This window comes from Belonocnema kinseyi, chromosome 3 (genome assembly GCF_010883055.1).
Source record: "Belonocnema kinseyi isolate 2016_QV_RU_SX_M_011 chromosome 3, B_treatae_v1, whole genome shotgun sequence".
Classification (NCBI taxonomy): Eukaryota; Metazoa; Arthropoda; class Insecta; order Hymenoptera; family Cynipidae; genus Belonocnema; species Belonocnema kinseyi.
Genome location: NC_046659.1, coordinates 157,204,656 through 157,224,415, shown reverse-complemented (window position 1 = coordinate 157,224,415; position 19,760 = coordinate 157,204,656). Strand labels below are relative to the sequence as shown.

General features: G+C 26.6%; 1 protein-coding gene across 1 annotated transcript in view; it reads right to left on the bottom strand.

Moving 5' to 3' along the window:
• The window catches only part of LOC117170209 (armadillo repeat-containing protein 6 homolog), a 31,161-nt gene extending 26,299 nt beyond the window's left edge, over window positions 1–4,862 (bottom strand). The window contains exons 1-2 of the mRNA XM_033356821.1: window positions 4,632–4,862; window positions 82–410 (exon numbers count right to left, since the gene is read on the bottom strand). Of these exons, the coding sequence (XP_033212712.1) occupies window positions 82–410; window positions 4,632–4,748 (446 nt within the window). The 5' untranslated portion in view covers window positions 4,749–4,862. The remainder of the gene's footprint in view (window positions 1–81; window positions 411–4,631) is intronic.
• Window positions 4,863–19,760: the final 14,898 nt, after the last annotated feature.

The following is a 19,760-nucleotide window of genomic DNA, read 5'->3' as shown; positions in this document are numbered from 1 at the left end:
CCCCCCCCCCCCCAAAAAAGGATCAATAAACTCTAGAATTTTAAGGGATGTTTAGGAAAATAATATGCGGGAAATGCTTACTCCATTTGGAGAGAAACTCCCTTTTCATCTAGTAAATCTGGATGTCCAGTCATTAGTGAAGTTATTGTTTTTAGCGCAGGCCTTATCACACAAGTGTCATTTTTGCATTCCTTTATGACATCGGTCAAGATGGAATAGGCATTGTGTTTCGCTGCGTATATTCTACGAGCCATATCTTTATCTAATTCATTCTTCAATTTCTCCAGTTGTGAATGAGCTGAATCATATTTTTTTTCTCTTAAACAAGTACTGAGCTTCTCAAGGCAAGATGTGATATCCGAATCATCACATAATGCCATATCTTTAATAATATTGCTCAAATCTACTCCCTGAAAGAAGTTATAAATATGAAATTCAATGAAATTCATGAAAAAAATCGAATTTAAGGCCATGTGATGAGTGGGTCACGTGACCAGATTCCTACCTTATCGACACTTTGTTTTATTCCTGAAATTATTTTCACACGAAGCACCAGATCGAGTTGAAAATTTGGGAAAATTAATTAAGAAGCACTAAGAAATCTAAGCCTCCTCCTAAATTTTAATAATTACACAAAAAGTAGAAAAAAAATTATTTAAAAAAAAAACTTTTTCGGTAATTATTAAAATTTAGGACCAAACCCAGATTTCTTTGTGCTTCTCATTTATTTTCCCAAACTTTCAACTCGATGTGGTGCTTCGAGTGTAGAGTTCTTAAATTTCCGAGAATTTAAGTTTAGGTTATATAACAGAGAATATGAAAGAATTTAGGAGAGTTTCAAAGAATTTATGAATTTTAACAATATTTGTATTGTTTAGGCTATATCAGCGATTGAATATGACTTATTTAATAGCTCAGACATATTCAGGAATTACAGTCTGTCAAATAGAAATTAAAAATTTTCAAACGTATTAATTAATTTAAAAAAAAGGTTTTTTTATATGAAAGATAAAACTCTTTAACAAAATACTGAAATTTACCACAAAATAATGGAATTTCAAACATAATAGTTGAATATTCAACCTAAACAGACAAATTGACAAATATTGTATATTTTAATAAAAAAAAAAAAATGAATTTTATACAACGAAAGAAAAGAATTTTAAAACCAAAAAGACGAATCTCCAATAAATAAAGATTTTTCACTCAAAAAATAAATAAAAGTTTATCTACATTATTGAATCTTCAAACAAGAAGAGAAATTTTCTTTAGAAAAATTCAATTTCCAATCCAAAAATATGACTGTTTAACAAAAAATTAATTTTCCACGAAATTGGTGCATTTTTACGCAAAAAAAAGAAATTTCAATCTAAAAAATAATTTTTTTTTCAATGCAAAAATGAAAATACATCTTTCAAATTTTACCTACTCTTTCTAGTTCCTGTTTTCGGCATCAGGTGGCGAAATGGTAGACCATCAATCACAATAACACATGAAGTTTTAAATCAAAAAGATAAATTTTCAAAAAAATAGTTGAATTTTCTGTTGAAAAAGATTTTAGTCGAGTTTTCACGATCAAGTACCAAAAAAATTGAATTTTCAATAAAAAAAAAACGATTTTTCAACCCAAAAGGATGACTTTTTAACAAAATTGTTGAATTCCTTAGCAAATATTTGTATTTTTATCAAAAAATATGAAATTTATCTTAAAGCAGAAAAAAATTATTAAAAAAATATTTTAAAAAAATTGAGTTTTCATCCAAAAAAGATTACAGTTAACTCAGTAACATCAAAAATTGGATTGTTGAAACATAATAATAAGTTTCTACTACAAAAATTAAATTTTCAATCAAAAAAGACGAATTTTTTACACCAAAAAGGATGAATTATTCACAAAATTGTAATTTTCTACTAATTGAAATTTTTTTTTGAGATTCTCATAAATTCTCAAAGAATTTATTAGTTATGAAATGAAAAAAGTGTCGGTAGAAAAAAGTGCGCGCTGTCTAAACCTGTTAACTCACATTTTCGAATTTGTACACGGCGAAGGAAAATCGTTGTTACTTTTGCAATTTTCAATCTTTTTTAAAAACTGTCAAATGTTTTTTTGTTCATTTACCAGAGAAAAATAATACACTTTAACTTGAACACTTTAATTGCATATGAAAAATGTTACAGAAAAAAAATGTAAAAAAAGTCAGTTAACAGGTTTAGACCGCGGAACCTTAAAATAAAAGGCACTAAGGCTCTTTCACTTACTTTCACAAATTTTTAAATCGATACCTCAATTCGTGCAAGCATGTATAACAAATTTTGGCAAAAAATGTGGGTAATGTAGGAATCTGGGAAATAGGATGTTACAAAAAGATTATTTTATAATCAAGGAAGATGAGTTTTCAATCAAATAGTTGAATTTTAAAACAAAACAACAACTATATTTTACTACCTAAAATATGAATTTTCAATCAAACAATTGAATCCCGAACGAAAAAAGATCAATTTTCAAATAGTTCAATCCTTAAATAAAAGAGCTGAATTTTCAAATTGAAAATTCAAATTTGAAAAAACGAAAGGTTTTCAGAAAAGAAAGAAAAAAATGGCACCAAATTGTGGAATTTTCAACAAAATAGTTGAATATTCGACAAAAATAAATTAATTTTCAACCAAACAGTTTATTTTTCAACCAAATTTATAAATTTTGGAAAACTGGAATATTCGACTACAAATATGTTAAACTTCAACCAAATATAGTTTAATTTTCAATAAAAATATAAGTTTTCAACGAAAAATTATATAGTTGATATTTAAAAAAAAAGAAGAAGAATTTTCAACAAAATAGTACATTTTCAAATAAAGTGTTCAATTTACAATAAAAAATTAAATTTTCAACACAATATCTGAATTTTTACCTAAGTAGTTAACCTTTTATAAAATAGTTAAAGTTCAAACAGAATTGTTGAATTTTTAAACCAAAAATACGGAATTTCAATAGAAAAATTTAACTTTTAACAAAATACTTAAAAAGTTTTTTAAAAATGCTTGAATTTTTAAGCCAAACAGACAACTTTTCTACTAACTGGTTAAATCTTCAACCCGAAAATATGAATTTTAAACAAAAAAAATCATTTTTAACCAAACAGTGGCTTTTCCAACAAAAAGACGAATTTTTAACCAAATAGTATATTTTTCCACCGGAAAATATTAAATTTCTAACAAAATAGTTGCAATTTTTACCTAAAAACATAGTTTTTCAAAAAAGAAAAGTAATTTTATACCAAACAAGATGAACACTCAAATAAAATATATGAATTTTAAAAAAAAAGTTGAATTTTTAAACAATAGTTGACTTTTTAACTTAAAAATATCAATTTTTAATTTAAAAAATTCATTTTTAAACAAGCGGTTCAAGTTTCAATCATTGATTGGAATTTCCACAAATAAAGGTGAATTTTCGACCAAAATAGTTAAATTTTTAACCGGAAAAGATCAATTTTCAACTAAAAAAATTTATTTTATAACCAAAAAAAAATAAAAAAAAAATTAGTATTTTAGCTAAAAAAATAAATTTTTAACTAAAAAACTGAACAGGTGTATTTTCAGATAAAGAAATACTTTTTTAATAAAGAAAAAATTAATTTTTAACTTAGTTCAACTTTCAACTAGGTATTCGAATTGTTAACAAATAAAGATTGCAAAGGAAAATGAAATAGTTGATAAATCCAAAAAAGATTTCTATTTTAGATTAAAACAGTGGCATTCATCCAAAAAAGTTAATTTTCCAAAATAATTAATTAAAAAAAATAAAGATCTCAAATAAAACTAAAATAGTTGATACATTCAAAACATATTTTTATTTTATACCGTTTAAACAAACATTTGAGTTTTTAAATTAAAAATAAAAATTTGCCACTAAGAATGATAAATTTTTAACCCAAAAATGGAATAGTTAAATTTTCAGTTGAAAAAATTATTGAAAAAAAAGTTATAACGATTTCAAAGAAAACTGAAATAGTTGATATATCCAAAAAATTAATAAAATAAAAAACATTTTCAAACAGAAGTGAATTTTCATACAAACAAAAAAAATTTTCAACAAAGAAGTTGAACCTTTAACCAGGTAGTCGAATTTTCAACAAATAAAGATTACAACGAAAAATGAAATAGTTGATAAATCCAAAAATTATTTTTCAATTTTAAATAAAAAACAATTGTATTTAACCAGAAAAGTCGAATTTTCAATAAAAAAAACTAAAAAAGTTGCATCCTTAAACAAAACAGATTAATTTGCATCAAGAAATGACTTTTCAAATAGAAAATACAAATTTGCAACAAAGAAAGATTTCCTTGGATTTTAATCTAAACGAGATAAATTTATAAACAAAAATGAAATAGTTAAATTTTCATTTGTAAAATGTAAGTTTTCGAAGGATGTTCCATCAAAAGAAATTGAAAAATCGATATCAATTTTTAGGTTACGAAAAAAAATTAAAATGTTAATTCTGGTCTTGAAAAAAAGAACCGCGCAAGGCCGAATGCAATCTTACCTTTTAAGGTTCGTTAAGATTCATCTGAGTGGAAACATTGAACTTGAAGGATAAAGGATCTACATAAAAAGGAAAGTGAGTCTTTACCTGTGCTTCAAATTCCTTGACAGCTTCAGCAACAGCTTCTTCCGGAGACATTGAAAACTCTTCAATGTTTTCTTTTACAACCTCGTTGTAGGTATCTTGAGTCACAACGCGAACCATGTTTCTGCTTTTGATCTTTTCAATTACGAGATTACTTTATAAGGAAATGAAAGCAGATTTACATTCACGTGTGACAGTAGCGAACCGTGCCGCACGAACGACTCGAGCACGAATTCATGAAATAAACAATTCTTCAGGTTAGGTGGGAGAAATGCAAGATGTCTGCACTCTGAGGGCCAAGCAACAACACCAATCGCATGCGACTTAATAAAAAAATATTTTTCCTCATAAGTATATTTGAATATTATTGTTTATTTTTTAAAAGCTATTCAATAAAATAATAAAATATTTGATTTTATTCATTATTTATTGATGTATATTAATATGTATTATGGTTTATTATGTGATTGAACTGCTTTTATTATGAAAAATGTTTGTTTCAATTTATTAAAAAAATAAAGTTTCGTCCTGTGCAATTGGCATTATTGTTTGGCCCTCAGAGTGCAGACATCATGCAAATTGACGTCACAACTTGGAAGATCTAATTCTGGAATATTTTCGTACTGCGCATGCGTAACATCGAAAACCAGATTGGTTACCGATTGTGCGCTTATTTAAAACGATTATATTCTTTGTTTTTGTTTATAATTGTTTATAATAAATAACAATTGTAAAGTGCACAAAGTTAAACAAAATAATTGTGAATTAATATTTGTGATGAACAAGGTATACCTTCCTTTAAATTTAAAATCGATTATTTACTTTAATGAAGTAAAATCAAATGATTATTTTAGCTTTCATTTTATAAGTCTATTTTGTGATTAAAGAATTTAAACAAATAATCTCACAATTATCAATTGTTGAAAACAATTGACTTGAATAGTTAATTATTTTAAATAAGTGCACCAGCAGTAATCAATCCAGTTGTCAACGCGACGCATGCGTGGGGAGAAAAAAAGAATACAAAAATATTTTCAGTCAAGAGAATCTCTTTTAGAAATTCTATTGAAACATCTTGTACAAATATAAAGACGTTTCAAAATAATTGTGCGTCATTGTATTTCTTCATTATCAAATACTGGTCACATTGATGAAGATATGGGATGTGTACCTAATGACGGTAGTTCATCCCCTTTCACCCCTAGTAGCACGGAACATTCCGGGAACGTTCCTGGAACGTTCCCTAAGCGTGTAAAATGTCCAACATTTTGGAACGTTCCAGGAACATTCCAGTGGAAAGTTTAAAGAATAAATTATCGTTATTGTTATTATTATAAATGATTATCCAAAAAACCCTAAGGGATGGGTCAAAATTAATGTCAGTTTACGATATAGATACCATATTACAATGTTTATATATACGGTACTCAAAACTCAAAAAGGACATCTTTTTTTACCTATCTCTTACGGTTTACGAGATAATTGTTATTAAAAATAACAATAATGGAAGGTTCCCCTCAGGTCTCAATGGAACCTTCCTGGAACGTTCCCAAGCGGCGGACATTTAACACGCTCAGGGAACGTTTCTGGAACGTTCCAGGCGCGTTCGCGGAACTTTCCGTGCTATTAGGGGCCAACTCGATCCTCTAGTTTATCGGGACGACTCGACGAAGCCTTCTCGGACAGTTTACTTAAAGTTTGTAATCTTATTTTTTTAAAACAAAATGGTGGCTCCAATATGTTATCATAAATGCATTTATTTTTATAATTAGCAGCAGAATACGAATAAATACTTATTTTCGAAAGGTCATCCCCATAAGCCTTAATCATAGGGCCCCCAAAAATCCCATAAGCAAAAAATTAAATTTTTTGACATTTTATCGCTAATTATCATTCTTTATCTCATAATTAGATGTTTATATACATTTTTAAAAGAATTTATTATTGCTTATAACAATTATATCTTGGAATAGATTTAGAAAGTTGCGGTTTTGCCCGAATTTTTCAATTTACTTATTATCAACTTCTCAGTTGGTGCATGCAAAAAATAAATTAAATTTAACATGAGAAATTGTTTAAACAATTTATTATTACTTATTATTATTATGAATGATTATGAACATTGTCTTAAAATAATGCTAGGACGTAGCAGTTTTTCTATAATTTTACACTTTTTATCCACTTTTTAATTAGTGCGAGGTAATAATTCGTGGAATTTTACAAACCTAATTTTTTAAAGAACCAGTTCTTAAACGGTATTGTATTTTTTTCAAACTTAATTATTTTAACTCTTTTGTCAATCATTTATACATATTAATTTATTATATTATTATATCATTAATTTATTATATTATAGCAGAGATAAAAACAAAATTATAAATCTTTAAAATCTTTGGGAAATTATTGAAGTCTTTGTGAAACCTTTTTAAATTATCCGAATTTTTTGCGAAACATTAGAAATCTGTTTGAAATCATTAAAAACCTTTAAAAATTTATATTAGAAATCTTCACCAAATTTTTAAAATCTGTGTCAAATGCTTAGAAAATCGATGAAATCTTTGGAAATATTTGAAACATTTTTGGAATTATTGAAATCTTTGTACAATCGTTGGAAAATCATTTATGTCTTTGTGAAATCTATCAAATTTATCTGAAATCTTTAGTAATTTTGTAAAAATGATTGAAATCTTTATGATTTCTTTTGAAAATCATTGAAGTCTTGGTGAAATCTTTTATATTTATCTGAAATCTTTGCAACATTTTTTAAATATTTAAATTTCCAGAATTACTAAAGAAGAAAAAAGTTATAAAAAATAAAAATTTAATTAAAGAATTAGATTTGTTATATTTGAGTAATTATTACCTGGCCCTGAGTGAAAAGTAGACCACAAATTGAAATTTTTAGAAAAAACCGTGGAGAGAATTCTTGAGATTTTAATCGATTTTTTCACTGAAAAACTAAAAAAAATTAATTTTTTTAACTGCAACTTTATCTATTTAATTTTTGGTTCACCAACTGTCTTGTAAATTGAAAATTCATGGAGCTTGCTGAAAATTGGTCTTTTTGATAGAATTTAATATTTCTTGTTGAAAGTTCATCTATTCCAGCGGAAGATTTATAATTTTATTCGAAAATTCATTATTTTGGTCGGAAATTTTTGTTGTTGTGGTAAATTATTTTTGTACCGGAGTAATTACTATTCCATTTTTGATTCAAAACTGATCTTTTTTCTGTTCAAATTTAACTATTTTGTTGAACATTGATTTTTTTTTGTTTTAATATAAATTATTTCATGGAAAATTGATCTATTTTGTTGGAAAAAACGTTTTTAAAGAAAAAATTAAAGAAAATTTAGGTTTCATTTTTTAAAACTTAATTTTTTTAAAAATTATTATTAAAAAATTTTTTGCAATTAAAATTTTCGGTAAGAATCTATTAAAAATTAATAAATGTCTTTATAGGCTACGAAACCTTAGTTTATGTTTGCATACGGCGCCCACTTTTTGAAAAACTCCTTAGAAGTAGACAGTCTTATTCTCTACTAAATTTTATTTAAAAAATGCAGTCTTTCGTCGCAGCAATTGTAAAAATTATGAAACTGAAAATTGCGAATGAGATTAGAAATGTTAGAAAAATAAATTTATAGGTTTTTAGCACATTTTGAATAATTTAAGAATATGAAAATAAAATAAAAATGTTATTGTGTATTAAATTTGGTTGGAAAAGTGCAAAGAATTTCATCACTGAAATTTAAAAAATAATCAAACTTACGACGTCGATAGAGATTGGGAATTTCATAAGAACAAATTCCTAAATTATTCGCATATTTTAAGCAATTTATAAATACAATGTTTTCGAAAAATTTAATAACGCCGTGAGGAATTATAGACCAAGTTGTATTACACATTTTAAGCACTGTGTCAATTTTTGAATTTATTTACATTTTTGGGCTCTATGCCAATTTTGGACCACCTGTCGATTTTGGGAGTTGGCATTTTTTGCTTAACAAACTATTCATTTACTTTTTTTTCTAAAATTTTTAACAAACAAAAATTTTGTTTACATTTTAAAAAATTTTCAAATGTATCATAAGAAGTAAATTCAGACGTCGGAAGTTTAAATTGGTCAATTTGAATCCAAGATACGGCATTAAAAGAAAATGCTTAAAAAACTCAAATGCCCATATCTTTGTCTTTTTTTCGAATTTTCGAAAAATATTTGTTGAGATTTTTTTCACCATTAAGATAATATACATTCTAAATTACAGCCGAACCTAATTTCAAAACGAAAATTCCCGCGATTAGTTGACGTGGACTCCACCGTGTTTTTCTTTAGTAATTAGAGGTTCAATTAATATGTTTAATTTAGCAAGTTTTAAACATTTTAGTACAAGATGTTCTAAATTATATATGTTTTATTTTTATGTTTGTAGATGAAAATGTATAGTTACACCATTTTCAATTAAAACTTGAAGTATTTTGTTTGAAAATTCTTCCTTTTTGGTAGAAAATTTTAATAATTTGATAGAAACGTTATTGTTTTTAGCTAAAAATAAAAATTTTTGGTTGAAAATGAATCTTTTTAGTTATAGTTTTACTTCAACAGTCTTTTGTTTCAATTGCGATTATTCTTGGTTTAAATATCAACTAGTACTTTGTTGACAATTCTTTTTTTGATTGAAAAATTAACTACTTCTTTCAAAGTTAAACTACACTTTGTTCAAAATACATTTTTTTAAAGGATTCATCATTTAATTCAAAAATTTATTTCGTGGTTTTGTAATTCAAATATTTTTTTGAAAATTAATTTTTTTTGTAGAACATTCACCTTCTTGGCTAAAAATCTATCGGTTGTGATAGAATTCTAACTCTTTGTTATAAAATTGATATGATATTGGTTGAGAATTGAACTATTTTGTTGAAAATTAGTATTTTTGGTTGAGTTAAACTGTTTTCTATTATTATTTATATCAATTGTTATAAAAAATTTATCAAAAGAAATTATGAACAAAAAATTATGTTAATAATGTTCGAGATTCTGAGTTAACACTGTGCAAATATGGCAATTTTGTTAAAAGACTATTTGTTTATAACGCTGAATATTGCAAACGGTTTCTCATACGATAAAAGTGCGAGACGCAAAAAAGTTTTATTTTTTCTCAGCCATGTCAAAAATGATTTTATACATTTTTTTCAATAAATAATGAAATTGTCTTAAAAAATTGTTAAAAAAAAATTGACCCATATTTCGAAAACCTACCCAAGATATTCGCAATCAGGGGCCTTTTTTTGACCTATTAAAAAAAAGTTTATTTTCAATCAAGAAAGATACATTTTCAACCAAATAAAGGAATTTTAAACTAAAAAAGATCAATTTTCAAGCAAAGATGTAATCCTTGAATTTACCGTTTAAAATCCTAATTAAAAAAAAACAACTAATTTTGAATCAGTTGAATGCAAATAAAATCAAAGAATTTTTAAGAAAATAGTTAAGCCCTCAAACAAAATCATAAATTTAAAAATAAAACAAGATTAATTTTCTATCTTAATTGATGAATTTTCAACAAAATACATGCATTTTCTAATAAATAGCTAAATTTTCAACTTATAAAGCAACAATTTTCCATCGGGAATGGGACTACACATTTCCAGACTAAATATTAATTTTTAACAAAAAAAAAGCAACGAATTTTCTAAAAAAGTTAATTTTCAACCAAATAGTTTCATTTTTCAACAAATTGTTGAATTTTTAATTCAAAAAGACGATTTTTGTACAAAAAAAAGGTAAATTTTTAATCAAAAATATAAGTTTTCAACAACTAAATTAATGTACGACAAACTGTTAGAAGTTTCGACTAAAATCATGAATCCTAATAAAAAAGGAACTTTTTACAAAGAAGTTAAACTTTAAACCAAGTTCTTTTTTGACAAAAAAAAAAAAGAAAAAGAATTCACAGCGAAAAATGAAATGATTAATATTTCTAGGAAATTGATGAATTTTCAACAAAATGTATGCATTTTTAGCAAAAGTGTGAAAGTTTTAACCAAAGAGATTAATCTTTGGCTAAAATTATTGAATTTTATACCAGAAAATTGAATTTTCAACTGAAAAAGATCAATTTTCAACTAATAATTCAACTAGTAATACAATAATTTCGGAAATTTGAACATTCTTTTTTTCTTGAATAAGCAATAAATAGAACTTCGCAAACTTAAACTTTCTCATTTTTTTGCCATTTTTCACTTTTAGGATATTTGAATTACGTTAATAAACAATTTGTTATTTTTTAAAAAGCGGGATTTTGCTTTTTGTGATCAAATTATGTCAAACTTTTCACGAGATGAATATATTTATTTCCATTCTTTATAATAATGCATATATTTATTAGTTGATTAACTAATTTATAAAAAAAATAGTTATTACAAAGACAGAAAAAGTAACCTCCTGACTAATTTCTTTATTTTATTGTTTGATTAGCTTTTTATGTCTTTTCATATAAAATAATGCAAATATTTATTATTTAACTAAGAAATTTATTAAAAAAAGATTAGTTTGCCAATAATAGTGTAAAAATAAAAAAGTAACCTTTTGACTAATACTTTAAAAGTTTCATAGCACGACTATGTCCTTAAACTTTGTTGCTCGTTATACCTACTGAAAGAGATAGAAAACACATTTTTTTATTAGATTTTTATGTCCTATCCACGATCGAATCATCATAAGTTTTATGACTGCAGATTCGAACCAAGTTTCTATTTTTTTTGTTATAAAAAAAGCATTGAATAATTGTCCCTGACCATTAACATTTATAGACCAAAATTTTATTCTTGTAACCTTTTTCACATCAAGTTTTTTATAACTAGAATTCTCAAGATTCTTGCAGCATAATTTATTTGAAAAAAGTGAAATAGTCATCTATTTAAACCGAATGTCGGATAAAAAGTATACAATTTCTAATCCAAAAAGTGAGAATAAGAATTGCAGAAAAAGTCAAATAAAATTCAAGTGAATTAAAAAAATGCGAAAAATAAAAAATTGATTGAATTCAGTGAGTGAAAAATTACCCGGTTATATTACCATAAAATATTTTAAAAATCTTTCGAAATCCCTTGATTTAAAAAAAGCCCTAAAATCTTTTAAATCTTTTAAAATCTCATTAAATTACTGAAATCAATTAAAAAATTTCTTGGAAACCTTTATATTAATTTAAAATATTTTTAATTCTTTAAAATAGTTTGAAATACCTTGAAAGTTTTTAAAGTTCAAGGAAATTCCTCGGAATTTTTTTTAATATCTCAAAAATGTTCAAATCTTTTAAAATCTCTTCAAATTAGTGACGCCTATTCAAAATTCCTTGGGATCTTTTAAAATACGCTAAAATATTTAAAATTCTGTACAATTTTTTTAAATCCCTTGATATTCCATAATGTATTGAAATCTTTCAAAATTCTCTGAAACTTTTTAAAAATCTGAAAAATGCCCTGAAATCTTTTAAATCTTTTGAAATCCCAAAAGATTACTGGAATCCATTATCCATGGAATCCATGATCCATTATAGTATATTTAAATTTTCTTGGAATCTTTTAAAATACCCCAAAATATTTTAAATTCAGTAAAATTTGTTGAAATCCTTTAATATAATTTGATGCTAGTAAAAGTTTGTTGGTTTATTCCAAAACATTCTAAAAAGTTTCAAATTTTTTTGAATTTCTTGAAATTTCATAAAGCTCTTTAAAAAAATTTTGGGACACATTCAAGTTATTTAAAACTTTTTAAAATCTATAAAAATTTTGTGGATTTTTAAAAAATGCCCTAAAATCTTTTAAATCTTTTGAAATTCAAAAAAATTACTGGAAATCATAAAAATATTTGTTAAGTCTTTTATACTATTCAAAATCTTTCAAATTCTTTGAAATCCCTTGAAATTTGATAAGCCTATTGAAAATACCTATTTTTTAAAAATCCTAAAATATTTTAAATTCCTTAAAATCTTTTATAATACCTTAAACTTTTGGAAAATATTTGAAAACCTGCGAAATTCCTCAATGATCGTGAATAAATTTCTTCATATTCTCAAAATTAATTTTTTTTTTAAATTCCTTAGAATCTTTTAATATAACTTAAAAAATATTTCAAATCCTTTGAAATTTTTCAAAGTTCCCAAAAATTCCCTGGATTTCGAAAATATTCCGGATTTTTTTAAACGCTCTACAATATTAAAAAAATTTTTAAATTCTTAAAAATCTTCGATAATACCTTGAAATATCGGAAAATATATTTAGTTAAAAACATACATTTGTAAAAAAAAAGAGAACAAATTCTTAAAAAAAAAAAAAGATAAATTTTGAACTGAAAAACATCAGTTTTCAACTTAGAATAGAATAGTTAATTTTACAGTTAAAAATTTCATTTTCATTTCAAAGCTTATTTTCAATCAACCAGTTGACATGTTTCACCAAAATAGTTGAATTTTCAACACAAAAGGACAAATTTTCAACAACATAGTCGAATTTTCAAACAAAAAATATTTTCAAATCAAGAAAGGAAAGAAGTTAGTCCCAAAATTTTGAATTTTAATGCATAAAAGACCATTTTTTATTTTGTAAAACAGTTGAATAATCGAAAAGAAAATATTTTTTTAAACAAGAAAGTTAATTTTTAACCAAATAGTTGAACTTTAGATTAAAAAGATAAATTTTCTACCAGAAAAGATAAATTTTTAACAAAATACATTAAATTTGAAGTAAACAAATTCACTTTCAACCAAAAACCGAATAGTTAGATTTTTAATTAAAAAAATAAATTCTTAACCAAAAAGAAAACGAAGTCTCAACCAAACAGCTGTATTTTCAACTATGAAAAATACATTTTAAACTAAAACAGTTAAATTTACAGTAAAAAAATTACTTTCAACAAAAAAAAATTTCAACAAATTAATTAAACTTGCAACTAAAAAGATGAATTTTTAACCAGAAAGATTAATTTTCAAACCAAAAAAGAAGGAATTTTCATCAAAATAGTTAAATTTTCAATTGAATAGATAAAGTTTTTAACTAAAGTAAATCTTCAACCAACATTTTTTTTAACAAAGTAGTTAAAATTGTAAGCAAGTAATTGAATTTTTAATTGAAAAGCGAAAATTTGCACAAAAAATGTAATAGTTAATTTTTTAACAAAAAAATTAATTAAAAAAATGTATTAGCTGATGTTTCTACCAAAAGCATTATTATTTAAATTAAAAAACTTCAGAATTTAACTAACCTATTGATTTCGAAGCAAATATTTGCATTTTTAACAAACTCTTAAATTTCAACCAAAAAAGATGATTTTTTTATCAAAATTATTAAATTTTCTAAAAAAAATAATTAAATTTGTAACTAAAAAACATGAATTCTAAATTAAAAATATAATACCTTCTCTGATGAGAACGTAAAAAACATAAAAATGTAAGTCTGAATTAATTTTTTGATATGCAGTCTCGTAGGCAATTAGTGCTACTAACGCCGCGATAGTAGTGAAGAATCATTTTTAAAGATTTGGTGGGGATATAACCTTATTCGCAGCTTCACCGTTGCAAGAGTGTAGCAAAATACTTACTCCATAGGGAACTTAATTTTCTCCTCAAGCGCTTTATACTTCGAACATAAGATTTTACGATTATTTTCTCACCCTTGTTTTGCTCGGGGTGTGAAAACATTAAGGAACCACTGTAAATCAAGATGATGAAGATGGGTAATCCCACTAGCGGGTAAATACCTCATACCGAGTTTTTATGACGTGTCATATGAAAAAAATGCATTCAAATCTTTTTCTACAACTAAAAAAAGGAAGGAGGAAAAAAAATCAGTTTAATGACAATTAATTGTTGCACACTAATATTTCAAGAAAGTGAAACACGCTAAGGGAGCTTGAAACATATATAAGTGAATCCATTTGAATATGTATTGAGTGATAATGGTTTTTTGTTTATCTTAAATCGGTTGGTCAAGGCATTTTCTGATGTTTTGAAGTTGAGATCAGGAAGTTTAGGCGCTGCTGTTTAGGCGGGACCGTTTGGACGCTACTATTTAGGCGCTGGACATTTAGCCGCGGGATGTTTAGGCGTAGGGAATTTAGCTATTCACTGACCTGGCAGCTGAACGTCCTGTCGGCTAAACGCTTGGCGACTAACCTTTCTAGCGGCTAAAAGTCCTGGAGAACAAACATGTCCTAAAAGTCCACCACCTAACCTTAATAGCGCCTAGATGTCCGACGCCTTAACGGCAGCGACTAAACAATCAGGTTTAAACGGATCTTGTCAAAGCGTCCTGATGACGTCACAAAATTATATTGCGGAATTGTGAGAAACGTATTTGCGTGAACAACTTCAAGGTTATTTATCATCACAATTAAGCATTTCACTTAAACACATTCAAGTATATATTTTGATTTGTTCTGGTTTTTCTCATAACTATATGACGGAGTAGAAAATGCCAGGACAAATCTAAATATTACTTTGGCGTTGTTTCCGGGAAATGCCTAATTAAGATAATAAAAAAATCTTGAAGTTTTTAACGGAAATTCGTTTCTTAGAATTACGGAATATAATTTTGTGACGTCATCGGGAACCTTCAAGAAGCTTCTAGAAACTTAGCACGTACATGAACCAATTTAGCTGTGGAAAGGTTTCCATGTCGGTGAGGTAGGAGTTTTTATTCAAAAGTTGTTTTCAAATACTATTGTGAGATGGATAAGCATGTATATTTTTCTGAAATAAAACCAATTATATTATTATTTAAAATGGTGAGACATATTTTGGTGTGCCACATCAAAATCTCAATAAGGAGTCGTGGAATTTTCGATGAACCAAAGCTCAAGTTGAAGGGGTCATCCACAAATTCAGTTAAGGATTTTATTTCAATTTTCAACACCACCTCTCTCATGTAAAATACCAAAGGATTTGCTCTGCCCCCCCCCCCATAATATCTTACTGTGAAATCTTAAAGTATTGATTTCTAAGAACGTACAATTTTTTGGTTGGTAATTCATCTTGTGGTAAAAAATGCTATTATTTAGCTCAAAAATTTTAATTAATGACTTAAAAATGTCGTTAAGAAGTTATTATTTTTAGTCAAAAATTCAACTTTTTTTTTCAATTAGGATTTTTAGGTTGCAATTTCAACTATTTGGTTAAAAATTCCAAATAGTTATTTGAAAAGTAACTTATTTTTGTGGAAAATTCTTTTTTTTGGGCTGAAAATTCAACTGAGAATTTATTTATTAATTTTTATTATTGTTATATTATTTTTTTATAATTTTATTTATTTATGTATATTACTTTTTGTTTTGAAAATTTAACTGACTAAAAAATCTTTCTTAGTTAAAAATTTAAGTCTTTCGTTAAAATGTTTTGCTTCGAAATATGTCTGTCAGTTAAAAAATTTCCTATTTGGTCGAAAATTAGTCTTTCATAAATTCGAGTAATTAAATCGTACTGTATACACTAGGCTGGTCCAAAAATGCATTGCAAAATTTTTTTCACTCTAGAGGGCAAGACTACGAAATAAAACCATACTAATAACTTTAATTTCCAACCCACCCTTACCCTCCTTGTAGCGCCCCAAATATGACCCAAAAATCAAAACACTACATTTTTACGTATTATTGTTACTCTTTAGTAATTTTCGTCGACTTTTTCGTAGAAATAATTAATAATGGACAATTTAAATACTTAACATGATTTTTAAAACAATGTTCAATTATTTAAACAATTATTAATTCCCAAAAAAGATAAAAAGTAATTGCATTTTCATTATTTAAACAATTATTTATTTTCAATATTTCTAAAAATTGAGCCAGAGGTATCAAATTTCTTTTTAAATTAATATTCTATGCTACGTTTTGTTGAATAATTACATAATTCATGGAATTTTCGGAATTTATGGAATTCACGGAATTTAAGAAATTCATGGAATTCGTGGAAGTCACGGGAATTCATGAAATTCACGGAATTCATGGAATTCACGCGATAAATGGAATTCAAGGAATTGATGAAATTCACGGAATTTATGGAATTCACTGATTTCATGGGGATCGCAGATTTCATGGAATTCAGGGAACTCAAGAAATTTACGAAATTCGTGGAATTTACAGAATTCAAGGAATTCATAAAATTCAACTAATCCCTACCCATTTTCAACATCTCGTGGAGGCGGGAAAGCACCCCTTTGACATGTAACACAAATAATGTTGATTCGAACCCCTAACCCTTTTTAACATTTCCTAGGGGCGTGTAGGCAACCCTGTTACTGATTATAGAAATACAGTGAAACCCTTCAATAGCCCTCCCTTCTATAGCCACCGTCAGCCACAAAATTGGCACTATAGAAGAGTTTTACTGTAATGTTGGTTCGAACCCCTACCCTTTTCCAACATCTCGTGGGGGCAGAAAGGCACCCCTGTGACTGGTCACAAATTATTTTGGTCAAACTCCTACTGTTTTCCAATGTCTCTTGGGGTGTGGAATGGCTTTCTATATACAACCTTTTTAAAGAAACATAATATTGTCTTGAAAGACATGAAATCTTGTTCCTAAGGGAGACCCTTTTTACTGAGTCACGCACTAGATACGCATCCCTAACCCAGTGAACATCAAAGTGATGTAAAAATGGATTATGCTATAAAAGGATCGTTTGCTTGTAAAGGGGAACCGTAATGCGAGGCAGGAAGGTATGTATTAACTCACGCGTAAGATTGTCCCTAGTTATAAACTATGTCACGATAATTGTATTTTTCTAGAATCATTGTTTTTTATTATACCAAAAAATTAAAAAAATGTTTTTAACAAAATAGTTGAATTTTTGACAGAATAATTCAATGAAAAAAAGTTAATATTTTCAGTTATCATTTTCAGATGTTAAAATTTCTAAACAAAAAATATTAAGCGCCAACCAAAGACAGTGGCATTTTAAACCAAATAGTTCAATTTTTAAACCAAAAAGCCGATTTTCTAGAAAGCAACATTAAAAAAAAATTGAAAGGAAAAATTTTCAACAAAAAAATGAAGTTTTAATAAAGAAATTCAGTTTAAAAAAAAGGTATTTGATTTTTCAATCAAAAAGATGAATTTTCAACGAAAAATCTAAAATGTAATAATGAAACCAATAAAATTTTGATTTTAAATTACAAAAAGGTAAATTCAACCCAATAACATGAATGTTTAACAAAATAGTTTAAAACGCAAACAAATAGGTACACTTTTAAAGAAAAATGTGCATTTTTAACCAAAAAAGATAAGTTTCCACCAAAAGTGTTGCGTTTTCAAATCAAAAGAATAAATTTACAACAAAAGAGTTGTATTTTCAACGAAGAAATATTTTTCAGCAAAAAAAAAATTGTTAACCAGATTTTTGAATCTTCAAATAAATAATGCACATTCTCTAAAAATAACTTAAATTTGCAAACCGAAAACATGAAGTATCATAGGAAATCGAATTTCTGACGAAGCAGTTAAGTTTCAAAGCCAAAAAGATGTATTTTCTTTAATAAATATAAATTTTCAACCTAAATCATACATTTTGAAAAAAGGTTATTTGAAACTAAATAGTTGATTCTTTAAGCATGAAAGATTTTCTAGTCAAGAGAAAAACAAAAATTTCAACCAAGTTGCTGAATTTTTAAATCAAAAAGGCTTTTTAAGCAAGAAGTTAATTTTTAACCAGAAACTTAAGTTTCAACCAAATAGTTGCATTTTCTACAAAAATAATAGTATTTACTACCCAAAAAGAAGAATTTTCCATATAAAGTTAAATTTTAATCCAAAAAGAGGAATTTTCTACAAACCAGTTGAATTTTCAAATAGTTGATTTTTTTACTAAGAGGGATTTTTCAGTTAAGGAAGAAAAAATATCATCCAAATGGTTCAATTTTCAAATCAAAAAGAGGAATTTTCCGCAAAACAGTTGAATTTAAAGCCCCAAAATTGTGAAATTTCAACCAGAAAGTTCGTATTCAACCTATTAGTTTAATTTTAATTTAAAAATGATGAGTTCTTAATGGAAAACTGAATAGTTTAATTTTGAACTATAAACGATCAATTTCAATGCCCAAAAAACGAGGTACGTGTTTCAAATTTCAAAAAAAAAATTTACGCAATTTATGCACAGGCCCTTACTGAACCCCCAGTTTTTGGCATGTAAATGCTCTCATAAGAAATGCTAATTTTTAAACTGAGAGAGAGAGAGAGAGAGAGAGAGAGAGCACTGTTTCTTAAAAAAATAAAATCCAAGATTTTACTAAAACATTGAATATGTTACAAAATGTTCTAAGGTGAAAGAAAATGAATTGATAGACTTTGATAGACTCACGTTCACAAAGGTATATTTCAGTGTGTATCTTTTCCTATTATGTATGCATCACGCTCCTTATTTCATCCATAAATATGCAAGAAAGGTTTTGTCTTGAGATGGTCCCGCTACTGTCTTATATCATAGTGTGGTTTGACTGAAAATTGTCTTGGAAAGAAAGTATGAGAGAGGAGGAAAGTAAACGTAGCACGTATCCGGAAAAAAGTTCAATATAGCACAGACTTGCCAATCCTGAGCGTACTTGAAAATGCACAGGAAAACAGAAAAATGAACCTGAAGCATTCCCTGTAGATTTCCTACCTTATTTATAAGAGTGATCGCACTCCTGCATAATACTTTTTGCATCGAAAAATTTTCCTTTGAATTATTTCTATGCAGACATCTATCCAAGAAACAATCTTCTCCGATTTAATTTTTAAGGGAATACCTCTGGGAGTTTCATCTCCGATGTCCCGGAAATTCAGACTGAATTAAACATCTTATTTATTATTATATTAGACAGCTATGGGCGAGGAGTGCGAAGGTGCCGCCCGAGCGAAGCGAGAGCGGCAGCATACGCGTCGGACAAAATTTTAGGCTGGGGAAACTATTAAACCTAAATAAAAAAATATTAAAATTAAATAGATCCACTTTGAGTGCTTCAATTTGCATCTTATTTCTTATTACTTTAAATGGAAAAGTGTTTAGTTTTAGAGTTCGAATTTCTAAATTTTATTGGTCGTGAAAAATGGTTGCGAAACGAGAAAAAACAGGGAAATGACCGGTTATTTTTTTCTTTAATTAAAA